This window comes from Lissotriton helveticus, chromosome 5_1 (assembly GCF_964261635.1).
Source record: "Lissotriton helveticus chromosome 5_1, aLisHel1.1, whole genome shotgun sequence".
Taxonomy (NCBI): Eukaryota; Metazoa; Chordata; class Amphibia; order Caudata; family Salamandridae; genus Lissotriton; species Lissotriton helveticus.
Genome location: NC_136065.1, coordinates 1,709,764,517 through 1,709,791,493, shown reverse-complemented (window position 1 = coordinate 1,709,791,493; position 26,977 = coordinate 1,709,764,517). Strand labels below are relative to the sequence as shown.

At 44.1% G+C, this 26,977-nt stretch overlaps 1 protein-coding gene across 3 annotated transcripts in view; it reads right to left on the bottom strand.

Moving 5' to 3' along the window:
• METTL17 (methyltransferase like 17) overlaps positions 1 to 26,977 on the bottom strand; it is a 244,738-nt gene that overhangs the window by 178,683 nt on the left and 39,078 nt on the right. For all 3 annotated transcript variants that reach the window (XM_078644984.1, XM_078644986.1, XM_078644985.1), the window contains exon 2: positions 1,674 to 1,827. In XM_078644984.1, coding sequence (XP_078501110.1) covers positions 1,674 to 1,827 — 154 coding nt within the window. The remainder of the gene's footprint in view (positions 1 to 1,673; positions 1,828 to 26,977) is intronic.

Here is a 26,977-nt window from a genome sequence, read left to right as displayed (position 1 = left end):
GGCGAAGGCCTCGAGGGGTATGTTTCCACCGCCTCCTCTGGGTTTTCGGCCTCGATGTCCTGCCATTCCTGGTCTTGGGCCGTCGAGGAACCCGAGCCGTAGCTTGACTGCTGCTCCCCGTAATCCCCTTCTGTGTAGTAGAGGTCTTCCTCCTCTTCGTGCTCCGAGGGTTCCGGAGTTTTCGGCGGCTCTTCGACGTCGAACTCCTCGAGCTTCTGTACCTCAGCGGCGGTCGGTGCCGGCTTCGAGGGGATCTTGTAACTTCTCATTTTTTCATCGAAGTCTTTCTTTCTCTGAAGGATGTTCTCCATTTTGGCCTCGAGCCTTCTTCTCTTTATCTGCATCTCTGCGGCCTGCTCGTCGTCGAGCGTTTCGGCAGCTCTTTTCGGCGGCGTCGAAGTCGAAACTTTCTTCGGCTCCTTTTCTTTCTTCGAAGTCGAAGGCCCTTTTTCGGGGGCTTGCTTCGATGACCTTTGCTTTTCGCTGGTCTTCGGCCTCCGGGAGTCCTTCTCGAAGGATCCGCTGGGCTCTTTTTCGGAGGATGCAGCTTCGGTCGTCGATTTGTTCGGCGCCGGTGCTCCTTTCGAGGCTCTGGGCTCAGACTTTCGGGAGTCTGCCTCTGGTTTTCGAGGCCCTGTGGGAGTTTTCAGGGTCGTAGACTCTCCTACCTTATCAGGTGTTTTCTTATCGGTCTCAGCGACCGTGAAGTCATCTGGGCCTTCGGCGATGTTGTCCTCGTCATCGGTGGAGAGGCCAAGTTCATAAAGCGTCGGGGCTTGGCCCTTGCCCTGCATCGTGTGGTGAGCCGTCCTCTGTCTTTCTCGAACTCTGAGTGTCTTCGGCTTGAAGACGGAGCAGGCGTTGCAGTCTCTGCTCTCGTGGTCGATTGGCAGGCAGAGGTTGCAGACTGGGTGCTGGTCCTTCTGTGCGAACTTGTGGTGGCAGTTCTTGCAGAATTTAAAGGGCGTCTTGTACATCCCTGCGCTCAGGGATGCCCCTGTGTGCGCATTCCTCCAAGGACGTCGAAGATTTCGAAGTTCTCGCCTTTCTTCGTCGTCTCTTCTCTAATGGTCCTCTTCTCTCGATCTTCTCAGGTCTTCACCGTTGAAGAGATGCTGTATTTCCTCCTTTTCTCCTCCAAAAACTTCTGGAGCTTCACGCGACGATCCAGACCCAACGGCGGAAAAAAGAATCTGAAGATGGCGCCCAAGGGTGGTAGCTTCCGCCGGAAGCACGCCGACGTCACCAAAGGTACACCAAATGGTGGGACGTCGACGCCCACCTGGGCTACGACAAAAAAAAAGAGAAAAAAAGACTACGATTCCGGACCCAACCACCAGATTGCGGAATATGCACAGCATAGTGCATCCAGAAAGATTCACGCTGCAAAATTAAAATATGTATGCATAAACATGAAATGAGGGTTCGGATCCTTCAATATACTAGGTGCATGGAAGGAAAGGGCAGAGACAAAATAGGCATAGAGAGACAAAAAGGGCATGGAAATACAGAAAATAGGCACAAAGGTGTAAAGAGGCAAAAGAGGCACAGAAGCGCATGGAAGAGCACAAGACAACATTACACAGAAGGAGCACAGAGATGAGATCAAGGAGGCACGAAATTCAATGTTTCGACATAAATATTAGCAGAGCAAATAATTAAGTCATATTTACTTTGCACAAGAAGCTGGGCGCCATCCATCACATCTTGTGGTAAGGTTACTCTTTTAAGTTTGAGTATTCCAGGATGTTGCCGATGAGGGACCCGCTGTAGAAACTTTGAAGTGTTATCAACCTGTGGACCATCCGGAAGAGCCATTGCAAGGCCCTACATTGAAGCAAGAGAGAATGATCATTACGTAGCAAGTTATTAAACGTGGGCCACCTGCAAGGAAAAAGCACAATAACACAACATGCGCAGTGAGTTGGAGACATCGGTACTGATAAACTTAAAGTGAAGAGAAGTTCAAGACCTAATTGTTTCCTTGGTACAGTGCCCCTACCGTCACACCTTCATTTGAAGGTTCCATTGAAGACATGCTTCCTTTTTAGCATGTTCTGTAGCCATCTTTGGGTACACCTCAATCTGCTGAGGTGAAACCTTGTTGTGCCTGCGACGTGTGACTTAATGAGGCCAGAATATGAATTACTGTAACTGAGCAGAATCGTGGTATACAATGCACATAAGCCGCCTTTTTCAGAAACTTTTCACAAGTGGAGACGGGCAGATTTGAACGCATAGTTTTCATGATCTACATAGGAATCACCACTCACAAATTCTTCTAAATCAAGCCAGCACTGGCCCAAGAAAAACAAGCTTTGGCATAATGACAGAGGTCCAGCCGCAGATACCAAACTCCTGCCTCAGCAATACAAAGTGTGCCCAGACATTTTTTTTTTTCAAAGATATTAGGAGAATTTTTAGGAGCATACAGTTCTTAGGCACTCCAGGCAACAATATATATCAAAAGGAGGGGAGGTGGATCACATCAAGATCCAAGGGCTCAAATTACCAATCAAGAGAATCTCAGAATGGAAGGTCCAGCCACAGTCAGAGCCCAAAGGGACAATGTCAAGCAAAGACAGACTCGGCTGTTCCTATAGATAGAAGGTAGAAAAAGATAACGATACGGTCACAAGAAGGGTGAAGGTAGTGCTCAGTGGAGGGATACCCTGGGTATCCAATTTGTTGGTAATATTTGCCTCACACACCCTTGCGAGTGTCATGCTTCATCATTGGCGTTTGCTCCTCGTTGGGCATTGCATCGCCTGCCCAACGAGGAGCAAACGCCAATGATGAAGCATGACACTCGCAAGGGTGTGTGAGGCAATTAATACCAACAAATTGGATACCCAGGGTAGCCCTCCACTGAGCACTACCTTCACCCTTCTTGTTACCGTACCGTTATCTTTTTCTACCTTCTATCTATAGGAACAGCCGAGTCTGTCTTTGCTTGACTCCAGGCAACAACACATGGTCCCACTAAGGAGGATCAACAAAACACAATAAGAGCTTGTCATACAAAAGAAGTGTCCGAACAAAAAACAGAGGGGGAGCTCCTCCTCGGAGTTCGCTAGCCAATCAAGAGTACAGCTGCTGAATAAGTGGAGCGCTTCCCACTGTCACGATGAAGCGGAGACATATGAAGAGTAGGTATCGTGGTAGGCAGATGTCCAAGCCTCATGTAATTTAACAGGTATCGGAAATATTGCACTATCTAGAATACACTTCTGGAGTGCTACAAGCTGTCAAAAGAGACAAATTTAGCTCAACAAAGCCTGGCCCAACGTGGGTCAAGCAGTAAGATGACAACCAAAAAAACAAAGAACTTCCCCCCGTCTAACCCACCCCCCACCCACCCGTGGTGACGGCAGTATTCCTAAACGGAAAAGAAAATACAAGAGAGCCAGACACTAGCCCAGTGATCAGAATTGGAAGAGATGCAGGGCCCTAATAGAAGAGACAAACAGCGGAAGGAAAGCCTCGAGAGAGGAAAGCGACCAGAGGCCCCCATTTGAATTTGAAGTTTTTGTAATCGTCTCTGAAGATGTCAGCCATACGCTCAAGGCTCAATAGTCTCCAAAGGCGAGCGTGCCACAGAGTGATAGCCGGGCCTCCTTCTTCTTCCGGGCAGAAGCTAGAGTGACCTTGGCCGCGCCGATACACAGCCACATAATCGTTCTGTCAGCCGGATCTGATATTCTAGAGAGGGGTCACGTAGCCCCAAGAGGACCCCCGCCATAGTAGTAGGGATGGGATAGCCCAACATTTCTTTTATGCGGGCCAGGATCTCATCCCAGTAAAGCCAGCTAGACGGGCAATCCCACCATATGTGGTGAACGTCACCCAGGAGCCCGCACCTCCTCCAGCATCTATCCGAGGTGGCGGGGAATATGTGCCGGAGCTTGGAGGGGTGGAGGTACCAATCCATCATGGTCTTAAGGTGTGTCTCTCTGAGATCAATGGAGTGGTTGAATCGGGTAATGTCAGCCCAAAGGTGAGTCCATTCCTCGTCAGAAATGGGACGCTGAATCAGGTCCTCCCACATACTCATGTACCTGGGCCGCGAGGAGCAGGTGGTCGTAAGCAAAAAATTATAAATAAAGGAGATAACATCCTTCATAGTGGATGTCTTGGAAAGAAAGGCTTCGAATTTTGTAAGAGGTCGAGTAACGGCCTCCCGAACTTGGGGATTAATGGCCCAGTGCATCAGTTGTGCGTGCTGATAACGTTCCCCGTCCTCTAAGTCAAACTCCCTTTTGCAGTCATCAAAGGAGAGGGGCTCACCATCTCGGAATAGATGAATCAAGGCAAGACAACCCCCCTCTACCATGCCTCAAAGGGACCCTCAGGAAGAGCCGGAGGAAAAAGTGCAGTGTGGTGAATCGGGGTGAAGGGATATGGGAAGGAAGTCCACCTGTCGTCCCCTGAGACTGTATCCCAGACTTTGAGCGTGGTGCGGGTAGGAGTGCTGAGGTAAGTATCTGGAGGTCTGTCTTTACGGGGGCGCCATACTAAGTCCCATATGGTCCAATGTGTCACGCTGCGGTCCATGTGCAGCCAGAGTTTCTCCGAGTCTTTCTGTGACCATTCGACTAGGACCCTCAACTGCGCAGCCTTGTAATAGAGGAGGATGTCCGGCAGGCCCACACCCCCCTTCGCAGGGGAGCGGCAGAGCAGAGAGTAGGAAAAGCGTGCCCTTCCTCCCTGCCATATAAAGCGCAGGATCATGGCTTTGATTTTCCAAAAGAAATCGGGGTCTTATTCAATAGGCAGAGCCTGAAATAAATAAAGGAGTTTGGGCAGAAGGTTCATCTTTACTGCATGTATGCGACCCAGCCAAGAGAGGAAGAGAGGCTTCCATTTCGTAAGCTCTGCCTGGATGCGCGCGAGGAGGGGAGGGAAGTTGGCTCTGTATAACCCTCGTATAGACGGGTTTCAGGGAGACCCCCAAGTACTGAATGGTCGAGGAGGCCCAAGCCAGTGGAGTGATAGTTCGGAGATGAGTAACCGTTGCCGGCGCAAGAGTGAGATTAGGTAAAAAGGACCTCCCAGAGTTTATTGTAAAGCCTGAAACCCGCTCATAGCGTTCGAGTTCGGATTGTAAGCTTGGTAAGGAGCTTTCAGGCTTCGTGAGGGATAAGAGCACATCAACTGCAAAGAGTGAGATTTGATGGGGCTCGCCAGTAAATGGGATTCCCTTAATTACAGGGTTATTTTGGATCACCAGCGCTAGGGGCTCAATGCTGAGGGCAAAAAGTAAGGGGGAGAAGGGGCATCCCTGCCGGGTTCCCCTTGAGTGCGGAAAAGTGTCCCCCATTAACCACCACCCAAGAGTTGGGGAAACGATAGTTCGCTCGTATCATGTCAAGGAATTTGGGGGTAAAACCAAAAGCTGTACGTGTGCGGAAAAGGAAAGATCAGTCGACCCTATCAAAGGCTTTCTCGGCGTCAAGGCCTACTAAAATCGCAGGAATCTGGCATCTATTGGCCTTCTCTATGAGGTGAGTGATTCTGTGGGTGTTGTCATTTGTTTGACGCCCTTTGATAAATCCCGAGTGGTCTGGGTGAATTAAAAGGGGCATAAGGACATTTAATCTTTTAGTAAGAATGGAGGAATAGAGTTTAGCGTCCAGGTTAAGCAAGTCAATTGGTCTATAAGAGGCGCAGCATTGAGGGTCCTTACCCGGCTTAGGGATGACTGAGATTACAGCTTCAGACATGGTGTCTGAGGTCCTCCCTTCTTCAGCTATTTTATTAAACAAGGACACTAGATGGGGAGAAAGCTTGGGGCGAATGTTTTATAAAAGAGAGCTTTGTAGCCGTCAGGACCCGGTCCTTTATTGGATTTCAGAGATTGAATGGCTAAGTTGACGTCTGCAATAGTAAAGGGGGCAGTGAGTAGACCATTCCATGCCTCAGAGACCTGAAGTAGATGCAGTGATTGGAGGTAATCCTGCTGCACTTCTACATCCAGGGAGTCCCCCGTATAGAGGTCCCTATAAAAGGACCCAAAAATGGCCACCTTCTCTTCATCCCTATGTGTCACCTCACCTGCTGAGTCCAGAATACCCCCTATATATTCTTTTTCCCGCTTGTCCCGTAATTTGCGGGCTAGGTGTCTACCAATATTGATACCTTGCGTGTAGGAGAGATGTCGTAGTTTGAGAAGGGTGTGTTCTGTCCTGTTAGAATAAATGTCCCGGAGTTTGCCCCTGAGAACGGTGAGCTGACGTTGTGTTTGTCTCATGGGATTAGTTTGAGGAAAATGATATTTTGCCTGACCAAATATGACCAAATATGTCCTCTACATATACCCTATGTTACATGTCATGTGCATGTCACCCATGCATATTTCCCGTAGTGGCCTGAATCACTAGGCCTCTGCAAACATGTCCTGCAAGTCAAGTCATCAAGTCTCCCAAAGGTTAAGTTAGCATAAGGCCCATGTATTTGCATTTTGCATTGTGCTCTTTTAAATAAATATCGTACTGGTTGAGCCTGAAACCACTTTCTGAATTAATGTTTTCATGACTCCTGACACACTGAAGCTGCAGTTACGTCCCTCTGACTTCGCATACTTCTAGCTCAGCCGCAAGAAGCCCAGTAAGGGTTGCCAAGACAGTATATTTTGCTTAACAGTTATCTGCCTGCCCGGTGAGGAAAAGTAAACAGAACCCGTCCGAGGGAGATAGGCCTAGCCATTCTGTCTCCATTGAAGTAAATCACAGTGCTTGCACCCATAGAAAGCTCATGCAATGAACGAATAAATATGCCCTCGCTGTCTTTTAGTGACGAACAACCTTTTCTTCAGATAATACATCCCCTGACTCTAGATATCAGTTGTACTAGATGTGCTGGTCGCCTTGACATAAGAGATCTCTCTGCTAGGTTGTAAGTCAGCCTCCACCCAGTTACACGTCAATTGCACGTCATGTTCAAAGTTGCACAATTAGGGCACAGTTCGAGCTGGTCATGCAAACTCCTCCTCTGTGTACCACCCACCTATGACACCTACCTATCACACACCTATGACTCATCAAGTGTACACCCACATGTTCTTATCTCATTTTCTGTCTTGCGCCTGCTCCTATGTACAAGTAGTAAAAAGTATATAATATAATGTTTTGTTATTAAATGTTAGAAGACTCTTCCTGAACCTCTGTGGTGATGGAACATATTCTCCCTTTGACTCGAGTTATTGGAATAAAGCCCATTTTAACTCAGATACCACGGACTCTGCTTCTCACTTGATGCATGCTAATTGTTAATGCCTAGAAATTCAGCCAGGGTAATATTTTATTTACCACATAATTTGGCGCCCTTACCGGGACATATCCCTTTCCCCACTCGCCGGAGTTGTGGGTCTAGTCTTTGCCCCCTTCTACAGCCGTGACGGACTTCAAAGCGCACCAGCAGGTCTTCCTGCCACTCCCTCAGGCCCACGGAGGAGGACGGACTGCGACCAGGCATCCATGTGAGGCGGTGAGGAAAGCGGGTCGTCTCAACCAGAGGCCCAGCCCGTGAGAGAGCAAGGTCCGAGGTCTCCAGAGGTCCACCTGTTCCAAGGCGCAAGCGTAGTCAAGTCAAGTTTCCGAGGCCTTCAAGTTTCAAGTTCTGCTTTCCCGGTGAGTACCACTATGGGGATTGCATCTAGTTTCAAGACGGGCCCACGGTAAAAGGTGGGCCCGGTAAAGACGTGCCCACGGTAAAAGGTGGGCCCGGTAAAGACGTGCCCACGGTATAAGGTGGGCCCGGTAAAGACGTGCCCACGGTAAAAGGTGGGCCCGGTAAAGACGTGTCTCAATTTTTTGGGACCGGTATGGTTGTACTGTATTTTCAGTGCACAAAACTGTTTTTCAAGTACATGTTTTATTCCATGTATCAGGTTAGACTGTCTGTTTTAGTGTTATAATGTGTCTTGTATGAATGATTGTTGAATGTTTCAGTCTATTCTTGTGTATTGTGTTTCCATTGTATTGGTTTCTGTTTTCAAAATTACGTCAGATAGGGACCAGAAGAGGTTTACTAGAATAGACAGTTAAAACCCGGCCTAGAGACACACCTGGTCATTTTATGTATAATAAGCATGGGCTAAACGCCATTTGGAAAAAGAAAGTCAAGACCCTCTCAGAAAGATGCCATTGAGTTATGGCGCAAAGAGTGACATAGGAGAACAAAGAATGAATTCAATAAAGCAGAGAGAACTAAACAAGCCAAGAAATGCCGTTGTTAACTGGTATTTATCCCGTTCTGTCAGAAAAACTAGCTAAAGTGACCACCTCAGAAAGACCCAGTAGGTAGAGAACGCCACCACCTGTACCCTTTAGAGTATGTAGAATTAAAGCCAACAACATCTGAAGAGTTCATTTCCTTGTATCTAGACAAGTCCCTTCTGGACTGCGAAAGTGCCTTGTGAGTAACTAGTTGGTTTATTTGTGAATTGCGTTTTGTGCTTAAGACTTGTGAATAGTTTGTTACATCCATGTGTGTAAACGCCTTGTGAATGGCTTGTAGTTGCTTGTGAATAGCGACTTGAGATTAAGACTTGTGAGTAGTATGTTGAATTTTCTTAAGTATAGCTCCGTCTAAATATGCCTTGTGAATAGCGTGTCATTTTTGTGACTTGTTGAGTTTCTTGTAAATATGGCTTGTGAATAGCGCCATGTGGTTATGGCTTGTGCAGAGCATGTTATCATCAGGTCCCTAGCCGTTACGTTAGGCAGGAGAGAGCTGGATCTCTTTCAAGTGCTTAGAGAAAATGTTTTGAAGATGTGCGTATGTGTTCTGTGATAACGTGGAGAGATGACTTCATGACTTTCCCATGTACTGCAGTCATTGGGGAATGATTGTGCTTCGGCTGCCAAAGAGGTAATATCTTTTATTGAGAAGGCAGTATTTGTTTTAACAAGGTGTTGAGGAATTTTGGCGTTTTTTTTTTGGGTGTTTGCGGGGGGTGTTTTTGAGCGGAAATTCGTACCCGTTCCAGTGGAGGGATTTGGTTGTTTTTTGGTGAGGATTTAGGGAATAGCTTGGACTACTGTGATGCCAAATTTGAAAAGGATCTGAGCTGTGGAAGTGGTGAAAAAAGAATGTTTTGTGCGATTTGCCATGTTATCCAATGGGCGTATTCAGTTTGCAGATTGAATGGTAAAATGTTGCATGGAGAGTAAAGGAGTGTTTTTGTGAAGGGTTTTGCTTTGGAATACTTGATTTAATGTGTTTGGCTCAGAGGTCGGTAAAGTTGTAAATAGACCAGTCGAATTGAGATAAGGGTTTGCACAAAGAGTGCTTTGATGTTTTCAGGGTTGACAAGAAAATATAAATAAGATCCTTCATAGAATGCGTTTTAATTAGTGTAATAGAACAGTGTGTTTTTTAAATAGGAATGTTTCTACAGAATATTTTTCCCAATGCAAGCTGCCCTTTAGAATAGCGTGTGAATGTTAGCCCACTCAATTAGGTAAGTGGCTCTTTGTAAATTAATGCATTGCTAAGAGTCCCCTACATTAGTTTAATTTGCATTTAGTTTCAAGACTGACCTATGTACTTTGACAGGCTGCTTCAATTGATATGTGCAGAGAACAGTCCCCACTAAAATTAGAAAACATGGCCTTTTGAAAAAGTATGATTCTGGCCCTCTTAATAGGTAGAATAGAAAAGGTTGCACACTTACTTATGAAAATATTGGTTATGCAATGCAGAATTAAGAAGTTCGACATGTTATTTTCAAAAAAGTAAAATATGGTGTGTTTCCATGCCATGATTGTTTTGTTCTGTTTATTTTTTCCCTTGCAGCTAGTAGCAGTACAGAATTATTTTAAAAATGCTAGCATGTCACTCAGTTACAGAAAAATATATGTCATTATTAATTTACTTTTTAACACGTTTTAAAAGTTTGCTTCAGTTAAAGTTAGAAAAGCTCTGGCCTGGGAAGAGATATGTTATGACGTACAAGGAATGTGTTTTTTTAACCTTGAGACAGTCCGTCCGAGACCGAGATGGCTTGGTTCCCAGTAATTAATGTTTATATAAAAAGGGAGGGCTACTCCCTCTTGGAGCGAGCAGTGCCTGTCTTGCTGGCCATAACCCAATTCTTTCCGCGATCCCTTTGTTTATGTGAAGGGGGGGCCAAGTTGCTCCTCTGAAGCAGTCAACACTAAAAGCTTCATTGACTTCAGATAAAGTCACGCTTGCAAATGGATAGTTATTCCCTCAGTAGTGTAAACAGAATAATTGGCAAGAGTCTTGCTCTTGCGATGAGTTCAGCATCTGGCAGTCATTCAATTTTAGATCTCAGTGTAGCCCGGCTTGGAATTGATTCAAAGCTCCGAGCGCGAACATAATTCTAGAGGGAGGGGCTGCTTCTCAAAGGAGAGAGGAGTATCGTGCTTCTGTTTATAACATGAATAATGTGGATTAATTCAGATACATTTAGAGAACATATTGTAGGTAGTATGGTCATACTGTTCCCAAGATCTAGAGTAGGATTTATTGTAAAACTGCAGAGGTTTTGGATAGAGGTTCCCCAATATAAAATAGTGCTTTTGAATTGAGAATAAATTTTAATTATTTATTTATTTATTTGTTTTTATGTATTTCATTTTTGCTAGATTGGTGACAGTGAGCCCTAGCATTTGCAGTCAGACACTGAAAAGACAGCTAGACAGTATTGACATGCCTACCAACACAGCACTAATACAGCAGGATCAGAACCAGACCGTGACATTGCATCTCTGACAGTCTTGCACTTTCTGTGTAAAGCAAGTGGTGTACAACACTTGCTTTCCAAGGAGGGTCACCAGGTAGACAGCTAACACAAGAATCATACAGCTCATTACTAACCTTTCACAGCCCAGGACACAGAAGGAAGTACGTGCCTTTACTGGCCTCACTTCTTACTGTAGGCAATGGATTCCCCAGTATGCATATCTAGCCAACCACTCATACAGTTAACTACACAGGAGGCAGCCATTTTGACTGTTCTCCCTTGGACACAAGAACACACCTTGGCATTTGAGGAATTAAAAAGAGCATTATGTCAAGCGCCAGTTTTAAGCGACTCCATGTTACAGTAAACATTTTATGCTTATTAATGCTTTTTTATTTTTATTTATTTTTACATTTGACTGTAGCGAGTCTGACAGGATATGAACTGACATTATTTCAACCACACATAGAGATCAGACGTTGTAACATTCTGAATCCTGCAACACCTTTGCCCTCAAGTACAGTAAATGCATCACCACATGACTATGTGGAAGTAATGAATAAACCAAGACAAGACATGACAGATATTGCACTTCTAGACCCAGACCTGACACTCTATGTAGATGGATCACGCATGAGAACAAGTACAGGAGACTTAGTAGCAGCGTATGCCGTGACCACTGAAGTCATAGAAACACAGAAAATAGACACCCTGTCTGCTCAAGCAGCAGAGCTCATTGCTCTGACACAAGCCTGCATAAGAGCAAAGCACTTGAAAGTAAACATTTATACGGATTCACAATATGCCTATGGCGTTGTTCATGATTTCGGGGTCCTGAGGAGAAAGAGAGAGGTTTCTTGAGACCTCTCATGGGACCAAGATTCAGCACAGCCAGCTTATTCAGGCCCTGTTGGAAGCCATACATTTACCTACAGCCATGTCTATCCTGAAATATAAAGCTCATACCAAAGTTACAGACACCATTTCCCAGGGTAATGACCTGGCAGACCGAACAGCTCAGACAGCACAGACACCACCAGACACGACAAGGACAGAGGTACCATTACTGACATAAAGCATGACAGTCAGGGATCCCACACAAGATGTACTCGACATACAGACACATGCCACAACAGATGAGATAAAGAAATGGACTTTACAAGGAGGGTCCAGACTAACCAAGGTTGGATGACTAAGGGAAAAAGCACATGGTTTCTTTCAGGTTCTATGGTACAAGTAATCATATGCCCAACACATAGTCCCGCACACTTAGGAGAGAAGGCAATGCTAGACTGTTTACAGTATATTTGGTTTAACAAGCACCTATGTGCAACAGAAAGTGCGAACATGTATGATCTGTTGTCAGTTCAATCCAGGTAAAGGCATTCCGGTGGAACTAGGCGGATTTCATCCTCCTGACCACCCTTTTGAGGTTCTCCAGATGGATTATATCCAAATGGACAGATGTAGAGGTTACAAATATGTCTTAGTAGTTGTATGTGCCCTGTCCAGATGGACAGAAGCATATCCAGTTCCAGATTATACTGCTGTTACAACAGCCAGACAATTAGTGCGCAGTACTTCCCCAGCTATGAAAGACAAACCAGACAATTAAGACAGAAGTTGCTGAGATCTGTACAGAAATAGGCGTGGATTGGATGGTTGCCTTGCCGGTTGCCCTCTTTTACATGCGTATGGTAGCTCATTCCAGAACAGGCCTATCTCCTTATGAACTTATGAACTATATGTGGGGTACGCCTATGCCTAGAAAGAAAACTAACTGATGTTGACAGTAACATGCTGACAAATTACCTGGCTTCCTTGATTTCTGCACTACTCTCTTTTCATTCACAGGTTGCTGCCGCCTTCCCTGACACCTGACACCCAGGTCGAGGAACATGCCATAGCACCAGGAGAATTTGGACTCCTCAGGATCTTTGATCGTTCAAGTCCCCTTGAGCCACGTTGGAAGACGCCGAAGTTGGTGGAAGGACGTAAAGGCCGAACTCACCTTCATCACTATTTGGAACTTTGACAAAAAAAAAAACTAAAAAAAGAACACTGACCTTTGCTAGAAAATACCCCTCAGCAAGAGTATAGGTCTAGATTAGCAGGATAGCAAGTCAGACGTAGTTTAATTGTTTAAGCCCACCCGGTGGTGAATCGGTTAGACTCGATTCTGACATGCATAAGATCACATATGAGAATAGCAAGAAGAGAGATAAGAAGGAAAAATACTGCAAGAGATTACGCAGTAGATGTATAGTTACCTTAATCATCCTTTTTATTCTGTGCATTGTTATAATTGGTGTCAGTTTATTGCTACATGTTTTCTTTCCCATTTCCTCACATATGCACTCTTCCAGTAACAGCACCGCAGAGCACACATTTAGTGACCTGCCTCCCCATGAACTGTCATATCGACTTGCACTACGTAACAATACCTTTATTCGAATGTTACACCATTCTCACCAGACCAGCAATGCGACTAATTGCTGGGTATGTGGCCAACTGCCCCCTTATCAAGAGACGAAGGGAGTATTGCCCTTCTACCCTTTACCGTTCTCACACAATGGTTCGTGTGGAGCATGGTTTGCTCTAATGACCTCAATAGATAGAAGGTACATAGCTTATCCAGGTGGCTGGATATATGGAAACCTGAATAAAGTAATGAATGAAGCATGCTTTCCAGACAAAGACGGATTCCCCCAAAGAAAGGGATCCGATTTAGAGAATGAAGAGTACGAACAGGGAAATGCCTCTGTTAATTTTATAATGTTAAATGTTCAGCCCAACCAAAACACAGGTCCACCGTTTATATCAGTCCTGCCAGCAAAAGGTGATTTATGTGTTAGTAAGAAAGGCTCAGTACATATGGGACACAGCAAGTGTAACACTGTAGTAGAGTTTGATGATAACGGACTTTCTTCTTTCAAAACATCACGCCATACCTATTTCATTTGTGGTCAGACAGCCTATGTACATCTGCCCTTAGACTGGGGTGGGACTTGTTATATAGCATTCTTATTGCCACCCGTTTTTCTAGCCCCATCAAATTATCATAGAGATTCACGACTAGAACATGTTAGACAAAAGAGAGAGACAGATTCTGCAGGTATCGATCAGACTGAAACAGCATGGGAGCAATATACAGATTTCAACAGAGGATTCTTTTTCTTCATAGGTCCCATCCAAAACAGTAAACTGATACGCAGGTTAACAAGGACTCTTGAAACAGTTGTAAATATAACTGCATCTGCCCTGGCGAACTTAACCCAGGAACAGTCTGCTATTAGACTTGTCGTTCTTCAAAACCGCCTCGTTCTAGACGTCATCTTGGCGGATAGGGGCGGAGCCTGTAGAGTCATCCGATCTAGTTGTTGCGTTTTCATCCCAGATAATGCACCATCTGTGTACGAAGCAGTAACAAGACTCCACAAGATTGCTAATGCCATACATCAAGATCCAGGCACATGGAGTTGGTCCAGTTGGTTCTGGGGTGTAATATCTGCATGGGGATGGAAAGTTATGTCCTTCCTAGGAATGGCCCTACTTATGGTACTTGGTTGCTGTCTCTGTCTGCAGTGTGGCCCGGCGATTTGCGGGCTGTGTGCTACTGCCTGTATTCCACATCCACGTAAACAAAGGATAAAAGATGAAGAAATGATGCTGTATGATCAACTATACGGTCTCATGAATATTGATGTATCCTAAAGGGTTATGTAGGGAACAAGGAGGGAATGAGGAAAATGATATTTTGCCTGACCAAATATGACCAAATATGTCCTCTACATATACCATATGTTACATGTCATGTGCATGTCACCCATGCATATTTCCCGTAGTGGCCTGAATCACTAGGCCTCTGCAAACATGTCCTGCAAGTCAAGTCATCAAGTCTCCCAAAGGTTAAGTTAGCATAAGGCCCATGTATTTGCATTTTGCATTGTGCTCTTTTAAATAAATATCGTACTGGTTGAGCCTGAAACCACTTTCTGAATTAATGTTTTCATGACTCCTGACACACTGAAGCTGCAGTTACGTCCCTCTGACCTCGCATACTTCTAGCTCAGCCGCAAGAAGCCCAGTAAGGGTTGCCAAGACAGTATATTTTGCTTAACAGTTATCTGCCTGCCCGGTGAGGAAAAGTAAACAGAACCCGTCCGAGGGAGATAGGCCTAGCCATTCTGTCTCCATTGAAGTAAATCACAGTGCTTGCACCCATAGAAAGCTCATGCAATGAACGAATAAATATGCCCTCTCTGTCTTTTAGTGACGAACAACCTTTTCTTCAGATAATACATCCCCTGACTCTAGATATCAGTTGTACTAGATGTGCTGGTCGCCTTGACATAAGAGATCTCTCTGCTAGGTTGTAAGTCAGCCTCCACCCAGTTACACGTCAATTGCACGTCATGTTCAAAGTTGCACAATTAGGGCACAGTTCGAGCTGGTCATGCAAACTCCTCCTCTGTGTACCACCCACCTATGACACCTACCTATCACACACCTATGACTCATCAAGTGTACACCCACATGTTCTTATCTCATTTTCTGTCTTGCGCCTGCTCCTATGTACAAGGAGTAAAAAGTATATAATATAATGTTTTTTTATTAAATGTTAGAAGACTCTTCCTGAACCTCTGTGGTGATGGAACATATTCTCCCTTTGACTCGAGTTATTGGAATAAAGCCCATTTTAACTCAGATACCACGGACTCTGCTTCTCACTTGATGCATGCTAATTGTTAATGCCTAGAAATTCAGCCAGGGTAATATTTTATTTACCACAAGTTGAATGGGAGCGCTCCATATCAGACAGCTCAGCCTCGAGTGCATCACGTTCTCGGGCGCATTGTCTGTTCAGGGCAGCATTGAGGGCAATACATCCACCGCCGGAGAACAGCCTTTAGGGTGTCCCAGGTGGTGAATTCCGAGGTGTCTTCTGGGGAATTAGTCTTGTAAAAATCAGTGATGGCGGTTCGAAAGTTGGTGCAGGACTCTTTATCTCGCGCAAGGGAAGGTGGAAAATACCATTTGGGTGCAGCTGGGGCAGACCCTCGCCATTGGTGACAAACTGAGTTTAGGCTGGGGTCGGAGTCCGATATGGGAAATATGTTGCCGTCCTGAAGGATGCCTTGCAATGTCTGGCTAATAAAAATGTAGTCCAACCGGGAATACGTACAGTGGACATGAGAGAAAAACGTATTGTCACGAGTCTGGCGGTAAAGTGAATGCCAGGTATCCAAGAGGCCTAGGTCCCGTATGCGTTGTGGAGTCTCCCCGGCAAAGAAACCCTCGTCAGATCTCTGCAGATGTGTACTGTCGAGGTCTTTCTGCCAAATTAGATTAAAGTCTCCCAAAAGAATTAGTGGGCCCTCTGCAAAATCCTCAATTTTCCCGAACAGTGTGTGTAGAAAAGTTGTTTGTCCTGTATTGGGAGCGTATATAGCCATTAATGTGCAGATCTGTCCCCTTAGACGCCCCTTGACCATGATCCAGCGGCCATCTCTATCGCCCTGGATCCCCAATGGTTGAAATTGAATCACATTACGGAAGAGCAGAGCCACCCCCCGGTGCTACATAGTTGCCGAGGATCTATAGATAAGTGGGAACTGTTTATGCTTAAGTCGCGTCTCGTCTGCCCTGGCCAAATGAGTCTCCTGCAGGGCCACTACATCTAAATGGTGACCCAGGAAATATTTCCACACCTTAAGACGCTTCTGCGGTGAGTTCAGGCCCTTAACATTCCAAGTGGCAATGGTAATGGGTGTCATTTCACAAGTGGGGGGATGCCATCTTCTCTAAATCAAAAGTGTGACCCAACAGTCAACCAACACAGCCCGACTATCCATATATATATATATATATATATACATATATATTACCTACTGGCGGTCGCCAGTAGGTATATATAGTTAGGATTTTTTTCCTATGGGATTTTTCAAAATTCTATGTTGAATAACTTTGGCGTTGATGGACGGAATTGGCTGAAATTTTCCTGAAAATGGCACATTTACTCTCCGTTCCTTCCCTGAAAGTTTGGGAGGGATTCGTCAAGCAGGGGCCGAGAAAAAAGGGGGGTCCCAAAACGTGTTTTCCCCATGCAATTTTCCATAGGGCGGTTGGACTCACTTTTAGCCCGAACGGCTGAATGGATTTCCACCAAACTTGGCAAAATTGTAGGGACTGTTAGCCCGATGTGCCTTTGCTATGTCTCAAGATATATGCTCCAGTGGTTTTTACGAAAACTAACTTTGAAAAATATATATTGGGCTACATTGGGCTATATATATGTTAGAGCCCAAATGTAGCCCAATGTAGCCCAAAGATGGCCACCAGAGACAAAAAAAATCAAATGTAGCCCAAATATCAGCCAGATGTAGCCCAACTATAGCCCAATGACAGAATGTCCCAGAGTGTTCTAAAGAACAACTAGAGTGCTAACAGTCTTACTTATGACAAAAATATGGCACACCTGAAGTCATCTTGATTGGAATAAAGTGTTAACACTTAAAACATTTAATTTGCAAAGGAACACAATGAGGGGGTACATTTTGCCATAGAAATTATGATTAGTGCTGAAGAAAGAAAAATTAGGGCACATTTTGAGTGACTTCTCAAATCCTCTTATATTTCATTAAAACAATTCTGATATGCAGTCTCCCAAGATGGCCACCAGAGACAAAAGAGCCCAAATGTAGCCCAAATATCAGCCAGATGTAGCCCGACTATAGCCCAATGACAGAATGTCCCAGAGTGTTCTAAAGAACAACTAGAACGCTAACAGTCTTACTTATGACAAAAGTATGGCACACCAGAAGTCATCTTGATTGGAATAAAGTGGTAACACTTAATACATTTAATTTGAAAAGGAACAAAATGAGGGGTTTCATTTTGCCATAGAAATTTTATATATATATATATATATATATATATATATATATATATATATATATATATATATATATATATTCACAGAAAAAACCATAGGTTTGAGACCATATATAGTTAGGTATTTGCATTTACAAAACCTTGAAAATTCAATGAAAAAACCATAGGTTTGAGACCATATATAGTTAGGTGAATATTTTAATCATACAAAACCAATGAAATTCCATATATAGTTAGTTGCACTAACTATATATTTCGCGCACCCGCAATCCACTGCTGATGATGTCACATATTACATCATTCATGACATGGTCAGTGACATCACTGATGACATCACTGATGACATCTCAAATGACATCACTGATGACATCACTGATGACATCTCAAATGACATCACTGATGACATCACTGATGACATCACTGATGACATCATCCAGTGACTGTGTGTTTCTGTAAAGTTTAAATATGTTTGACATATTGAAGAATGAGTGGATGTATACAAGTGTCTGGATGAAGGATTTAGTAGGTGCGTGACTGACTGTATGAGTGAGTGAATAAATGTGTCGTACTAAATGCATGGGTTAGTGACTAAACTGTCTGAATGTGTGCATCAGTATGTCTGTTGTGATGTAAACTGCTGCATGTGTTGATCATTAGCTATATGAGAGGCTCTATGTCTTATTGATTGGTTGCCCAAGTATTTGTATGGGAGATTGAGTTTGTGTGGGGGTGGCTGGGAGGTGTGTGACTCTGTGCATAGATGTGTGAGCAGTTGATTCACTAGGTGTATGAGTTCAAGAGTGCATGTGGAAACAGCTACATGGGCGGTTGACTGTGTGCATGAGTGTATTGATGAGTGAATGGATATCTCAATGCTACATGTCATAGTAAGTACATATGTAAAACACAGTACATGTGAGAGTTGGCATATATAAATAACTGTGCATGAGAGCCAGTGAATGTGTGAGTGGCTGTATGGATCATTGTGAACTTGTATCAGGGATTGTATAAGAGAGTAAATATGTGTTAGTATATGTTTGAATAAGTAAGGTGTGTATAACTGTATAGTTGAGGAAATGGAGGTGAGATTGATTCTTTGCATGACTGACTAGGTGTGTGAGTAACTCCATGGATGAGTGACAGTGTGTGAGTGTCTGTATACACTGAGTGTATCTAAGGTTATATTAGAGTCTGAAGAGGTTCATCGTATTAGCACATGAATGATGTCATCAGTGATGTCATCAGTGATGTCATCAGTGATGTCATCAGTGATGTCATTTGAGATGTCATCAGTGATGTCATTTGAGATGTCATCAGTGATGTCATTTGAGATGTCATCAGTGATGTCATTTGAGATGTCATCAGTGATGTCATCAGTGATGTCACTGACCATGTCATGAATGATGTAATATGTGACATCATCAGCAGTGGATTGCGGGTGCGCGAAATATATAGTTAGTACAACTAACTATATATGGAATTTCATTGGTTTTGTATGATTAAAATATTCACCTAACTATATATGGTCTCAAACCTATGGTTTTTTCATTGAATATATATATAAAGGGCTGCAATTCGTGACCAGCATCTTCCCTAGTGGCACCATAGGCGTTGAAGCAAAATTTAAAAGGCCGCCACCACCCCACCCCCCCACAAACCCACAAAAAACCCCACAAACCCCATTCAAAACTAGAATAGCAAAAAAGACTAACTAAATTCATGGTCCTCCAATTAGGCCAAAAGGGCCTCATTAAGACCATGAGGTCCACGCCCGCGGGTTAGTAAGTCAGCCTCTTAACAGCGTTAGGTTTAACATCACTTTAGGCATCAGGAGAGTCGGTAGCCCAATGCAGTCACATCCGTGGTAGGGCGGAAGAGAGACGAGTATTATTCTACTTCAGGCAGTGATCAAGAAACTGGCTCACTTAGAGTGTCTGAGATCCACAAAGTCCCGAGGAAGAACAGTATAAAGTCAAAAAGACAAAAAATAAGTTTTTTAAAAAGAGGCGGTTGCCTCAGTCTTACTTCGGAGGCTCACAAGCAGAAGTGGCTCCCTCCTTCGGGAGGAAGTACCTGGATTGACAAAGGCAGGTGCCGCAGCGGGGCTGGAGGAATCAACATTCCCGGCTCACCCGGTAGATGCAGGCCCCACTGTAGACCAGCGAGTAGAAAAACAGGTAGCAGTAGGCAATCCAGACCGTGGAAGAAGTGGAAAGAGGGCCACGGAGCCGTACCTAGAGATATTAGTCAGCGTCTCGATCCCCGCGACCACGAGGAGGGCGGTGAAGATCTTGCGGTAGCAGATCCCCCAGCTGTTTCTGGTGCTGAAGCCTCCGCACCTGAGGAAATGCCCAGCAGCTCTAGCCCTTCTTAAAGATACGTGACATGGCGTCTCTTATTCTGGAAATAAAAGTTGAGCCCAAAGGGATAAGTCCACCTGTATCGGATTTTATCGTCGCGCAGTTTGGTGGTTATATGTCGAATCGCCTGTCTCCAGGCCAGCGTGGCAGGAGCGATGTCTTGGTACACATTGCAGGTGTAGTTTTGAAACTTGACGGTGTCCCAAGCTCTTGCTGCTTGCAAAACCACTACAAATGCTTCTATGTCAGGCCCCTCTCCGCCCTCCTCCAGGTCCCTGATATGCAGATTCTCCCTCCGAGAGCGATTCTCGAGGTCCACCGCCTTAAGTTGCGACTGGAGTAGTTGTTCTTTAAGCAACCGGACATCGTCCCCAAGCTCGGTGGCAAGTTGTTGTTGCTCTTGGTGATGTGCTTCCAGGTCCCGGACCCTGGTACCTACTGAGTCCACATCCTGTTGTAAAGAGGAGAGGCGGTCTGACAAGTCAGAGCGAAGCTGGACAATAGAGGACTTGATGTCTTGACCGATGTCCTTGCGAAGGACCGTTTTGAAGTCCTTGAACATTGTCAGAAGCTCCGCTTTAGTAAGGGCCATCGTTGCCGCACTTGTGTCACCTCTCAGCGAGGCCCGCTTTTCAGCAGCTGAGAAAAAGTCCGAAACCTTAACGGGGGTCTTGGCTGCCATTTTCTTCGGAGGTATAAGGTGACGCCCCTGGGAGCAGCGTTGGAGGTAGGCGGGCCGAGGAACCCCAGTTCATAGTGGGGTCCAGCGGGTCAGCCCCTGTGCCCGGAAGGTCTTCCCAAGCAGTTCGTAGCGTGATAGGGCTCAGCGTGTAAGGGAGGCGAAGAGAAGCTCCAAGGATGTCAAAGTGCCCAGTAGACAAACGCTCAGCAGCTCGCAGGGAGCCTAGGGAGCTCCACTGGGGCGTACAGCGCCGTGAGGAGGCAAGGTCAGCAGACGCCGGCACGTGCAACCCCAGAACCCCTCCCAGCTGGTTGGGAATCTGCCGCAGCCAAGCACTGTGTCAGCAGGTAACAAATCTTCGAGGCATATCATTATGTAAACTACCCGGTAAAATATAATCACTCACTTCGAGACTGCTAAAGTTCACCTGAAAGTTCTCCACTACCCCTTGTTAATATGCTTGTAAATTGTAAAAAGACGGCACTCTCCTCCTATGACAACATATATCGCACCACATGTACGCTGAAACTCAGCACCATGCACTCACCTCAGTATTCCAAACCCTTCGTGTGGGTCAGCGTCAATATCGTCGCCCGAGTACGGTATGCCACGGCAAACAATTAGATACGGCTCTCTCTGTTCCCGAGTATCCGGATATAGTCTCCAAAGGCGTGTAAGCCGGGGAACCTGTTTCTAAATATGTTCATGGAAATATGACTATCCCTAGCCCCTCTAGAAACCGCCGCCATATTGTAACGGGTGATCAATGTTGAATATTAAGCGGGAAATGTCTATTTTAAGTAAAAACAAGGGGAACCCTGTCGCCTACCATTATAATACATATATACATTTTCATTAAATAATATCTAATAGCGGGTTTGATAAGTGTAACTACGATTCTTCATCTCTCCATCTTTTGAAGTTAGTACACAATTTCAAATACAAATACAAAGATAATATCATCTGATACAGAATAATTATCATGCAACGTAAAATGTCGCGGTATTACAATATTTAGTACGGTCATTGTCACTCACACAGTTTTTTCTTTAGTATCATGTTGAGGATCAGCCACAGATATTAGGCACAATAGCCCACTATTAGCCAATAGTGAGCATTTCTAGACACACAGACATCTCTTATACTCTACTATAGCTCATCTACCCAAGAAGTAGTGAAGCTCTTGGGCTATGTTGAGGCCACACTCTGTACTCTGTAGTCTAAGAATCCAGAATGCTTCCTTCCTGCGTAACGCCAATTCTCTGTTACCCCCTCTCTGGGGGGTCTCGGTATGTGGTCTATCCCGTAAAACTCAAAACGTTTGTCAGTTGTGCAGGGCTTATGGACATGTATGCAGCCAACGGGTAACTCATATATGTTCCCCTATTCTCTCTCTCAGTGTCCTGATGGTGCTAACAAATGTATCTCTTTTTACATCTGCACTCAATTGCGTATATCACTGACTTAGTCATACAGTTGATATTAGTCCTTATCTCAAATCTCTTGCCATTAGGTCCCTGAAAATTTGTCTTGTTGGTATAGGCCCACTTGCAAGCTGTGCAATGGCCACAGCCATAGAATCCCTTGGTGAATTTGCTCATCCAGTTGTCATCTATAGGTCGTATAGGATAACTTGGACTGAGAATGTTCCTAAATGATAATCCTCGTCTGTAGGTGATATTAGGCTTACTAGTGTTATGGTCATTTAGGGATTTGTCTTCCCGTAAGAGGTGCCAGTGTTTGTTCATACTCTGCCTCAAAACACCCGACCAATTGTTGTATCCTGTTATCATCCTAAATCACCTCTCCCTTAGCTGTTGGCGATTTTTTGTCTCTCAGTGTGTCCTCCCTTTTCAGTTGATCTACTCTTTGTTCTGCTTTTTTTAGTGTCTGTCCGTCATAACCCCTATTCCTGAACCGCGTCAGGACTCCTTTTTTACATTTCTCAAAGTCAGTGTCTGCATTACAGTTCCGTCTGACCCTAACAAGTTCCCCGTAAGGGATCGAACGTATTTGATGTGGTGGGTGTGCACTGGATGCATGTAGGAGTGAGTTGCAAGAGATCTGTTTTCTGTAAAGTCTACTGTGTATCTTGTTATCTTGTACATAAAATTATACATCCACTAGGCAGATTCACACATTCAAACAGGTTTTGACGTGTGATAGGGAGTTTATTAAATTGTTATAGAGGGTTGAAGCTTTGTTCTGTGGAGTTAGGTGGTTCGCCACACCCTTTAGCACCGCCTATAAAAGTAGAAAATAATTTTATAAACTGGATGTGTGAATCTGCCTAGTGGCGCATTATACCTATACTAGATACCACAATTTTCCGAACAACATACGATTTGAATATAGGTGGCTGCCCGGTAGGCACAATGAACCCAATTTCTAATGAGAAACTGAGTAGAGATAAGGAGGCGGAGGACCTCTTTAGTAATATTGCGAGCAACAAGCCTTTGGGCTCAATAGCACAAGGTGGCCAGAGTACTAGAAATGAAGGCATGAAAGAAAAATTTGTCAAGCTAGAGAGACTGAAGAAAAATGAATCGTCCCGTTGGTGGGATGCAGCCACTTTAAAACAGTACATAAGGGTTAAGAGGATCCCGAGAGGATTAAGATCTCAAATTATCCCTACTTATGAAGATCTGGAGGAAGATTTGTTATTTGATGGGAGAAGGAATTGACTAATAACTAACAGGTTGATGGGATTCCTCATAGAGCACTGTGAGAGAAAGGTTGTGCCGTTACAGAAGAATATAGACAGTTTGGAGTTAGAGATAAAAGATCTGAATTTACCGGAAGTCTCAGCCAAGAACTATGCTATATTAATGTTAATGACATAAAATTACAAAAAGCAAGAAAATTGCGAAGGGATGAACGTGATTATTCGAGTGGGAGGGTATTCACTTTTGCCCATAAATATGATCATTTAGTCCCAAAAGAAAAACAGCAGGGTACCACAGAGCCCAAGTCCATTAGCTCCAGCTCGACCTCTTTGGACACAGCCCATACCAGTGGCAGTGAATCCGAAGGAGCGTCTAATACCACCAATATTGAGAATAGTTTTTTATTGGAAGTAAGGAGAATCAAGAGGGGCAATCGGGAATACAGACGTCCCGTTCAGCCAGAAATATAAGGAGGGGAAAGAGAGGGGGCTCATGTGGACGAAAGACCAGGGGTCAGGACCAGGTCCTGCAATCTGAAGAAATAATTGATGTAAATATCGTAAATTGAACCTCATCGCTGCGGCGGCTATTCCGCCGCAGCGCTAAGGGGGCGGGGGTCGCGCGGCGCGCCCATGCTGGTGACTGAACCGCTCCGTCATCAGCAGCGGTTGAGCTGTGCTCATGACGGAGCGGTTCCGTCATGGCCCCGCCCGCTTAATAGAACGCGCTGCGCAGGCGCGTCGGGCGGGCCATGACGGAACCGCTCCGTCATCAGCACAGCGCCACCGCGGCGGATGACGGAGCGGTTACGACATCAGCACGGAAAGGGTTAACTGATATTTGTCTGTCTAATGATGCTTGCTCAGTATTGGCCAAAGGTATGATTTTTTTTGCCCTAACAATATCGGAAATATATGTGATGACAAGATTGACCTGTTCAAATTTGTAAGACGGTTGAAACTAAAGAAGCATTTTGAACTAACTCAGCAGGAGAATAAAAGCATGCGTAAAAATGTGGGTGTACTGATGTCTGATGAGAATTTGATACAAAATGTATTGGATACGAGATTGTTACTTTCAATACCAGAGTGTGAGGATGAGGTGATCACATCTGAAATGATTATGAGGGATCTCAACATCACAACGGATTACAGAATCTCCAGTGACCTAAGGGAGAAATCCAAATGGACTCCGACACTGATATCTGGGAACAGCATAGATCTGTTTCACAAAAAAGTACTAGCAGATTTGGACAGACATGAATACAGAAATAGTGTTTTTAATCTTAAAAGGTCAGAGAACGAGAAGCTTTGAGGGAACTGTGTAATGACAGGAACATCACAATACGGGAGGCTGACAAGGGTGGCAACATGGTGGTAATGAGGAGTACGGATTACAACAATGAGATTCTTTCCTAACTGGAGAATTTAGACTGTTATGAGCCACTTAATGGCAACCCCATGTGGGCACTCACTGACCACATCAATTTAAATCTTAGAAGATGGCATGGTTCAGGGCTGATTGACGACAATGAACTGACTTACTTAAGAACTGACAAACCTAGATACCCGTGTATATACACATTAGCGAAGGTACATAAGGCATTACCCTTATGGCCAATAATTTCGGGAATTGGAGGTCCAACAGAAAGAATTTCCGAGTACGTGGATATATTTTTAAAACCAATGGTGAACAACTTACCTGCATACATGAGGGACACAAAACATATTTTGGGTATACTTTCAGATTTTAACTGGTATGACAATATGTGTATGGTAACCTTAGACGTTACAGCATTATATACCAGCATAAAGAGAGAAGCAGGTTTAAAGTCGATCAGAAAAAAGCTTAACAGCAGACCTGCAAGCGCCTGGACCCACACAGAAATGTTAATTGAAATGGTGGAATTAATACTATATAACAAAGTTTTTCTGTTCCAAGACAAGTGGTATAGACAGCCACAAGGAGTGGCAATGGGCTCCAGATTTTCACCCTTGTATGCCAACCTCTTCATGGGCTGGCTCGAGTAGATGAGAATCTGAGGCCCTGAGGGCTCCAAATGGAATGACTCCATATTGTATTGGGGAAGGTATATAGATGACTGCTTTATGATTTGGACAATCAAAGAAAAGTGAGCAACCCAGATCAACCCTTGAGGGCTTGGGTAATTAAGTAGAGGGGTAAAGATGCCTTCAAGGGATATGATTTAATTTAGAAACAATTATTAATAGGGCTTCATTTAGGAGGAGAAATCAATTATCCTCAGTGTAACTAATACATCAAAAATGCAATGAATCTAATTTCTTAAATCACATTTAACAAATCTTAACATATACAAAACATATAAACAACAAAACACAAAGGTGTATGTAAAAAATGAATTTTATCAAAAGTTCTTGAATCAGCAATAATTCAAAAAAGCAGAGAAGGAAATGCAGGTACACAAAAGATACTGATAAATTAATAGATAGTGTCGGACACTATCATCTTATCCCTGCAGTGTTTGATTCATTTTGATTTGGGATAGATGTTCTCTTAGGTTTTGCTGTGTTATCTATTAATTTATCAGTATCTTTTGTGTACCTGCATTTCCTTCTCTGCTTTTTTGAATTATTGCTGATTCAAGAACTTTTGATAAAATTCATTTTTTACATACACCTTTGTGTTTTGTTGTTTATATGTTTTGTATATGTTAAGATTTGTTAAATGTGATTTAAGAAATTAGATTCATTGCATTTTTGATGTATTAGTTACACTGAGGATAATTGATTTCTCCTCCTAAATGAAGCCCTATTAATAATTGTTATGATTTGGACAGGCACACAGACAAAACTAATAGAATTCATTGAACTTCTGAACACAAATGAGTACAACATCCGCTTCACGTCTGAACAGAGTAAGACCAAGATTCCATTTCTGGATGTAGAATTTTATGTACAAGATAACAAGATACACAGTAGACTTTACAGAAAACAGACCTCTTGCAACTCACTCCTACATGCATCCAGTGTACACCCGCCACATCAAATACGTTCGATCCCTTACGGGGAACTTGTTAGGGCCAGACAGAACTGTAGTGCAGACACTGACTTTGAGAAATGTAAAAAAGGAGTCCTGACGCGGTTCAGGAATAGGGGTTATGACGGACAGACACTAGAAAAAGCAGAACAAAGAGTAGATCAACTGAAAATGGAGGACACACAGAGACAAAAAAATCGCCAACAGCTAAGGGAGAGGTGATTAGGATGATAACAGGATACAACAATTGGTCGGGTGTTTTGAGGCAGAGTATGATAAACACTGGCACCTCTTACGGGAAGACAAATCCCTAAATCACCATATCACTAGTAAGCCTAATATCACCAACAGACGAGGATTATCATTTAGGAACATTCTCAGTCCAAGTTACCCAAACGACCTATAGATGACAACTGGATGAGCAAATTCACTAAGGGATTCTATGGCTGTGGCCATTGCACAGCTTGCAAGTGGGCCTATACCAAAAAGACTAATTTTCAGGGACCTAATGGCAAGAGATTTGAGATAAGGACTAATATCAACTGTATGACTAAGTCAGTGATATACGCAATTGAGTGCAGATGTAAAAAGAGATACATTGGTAGCACCATCAGGACACAGAGAGAGAATAGGGGAACATATATGA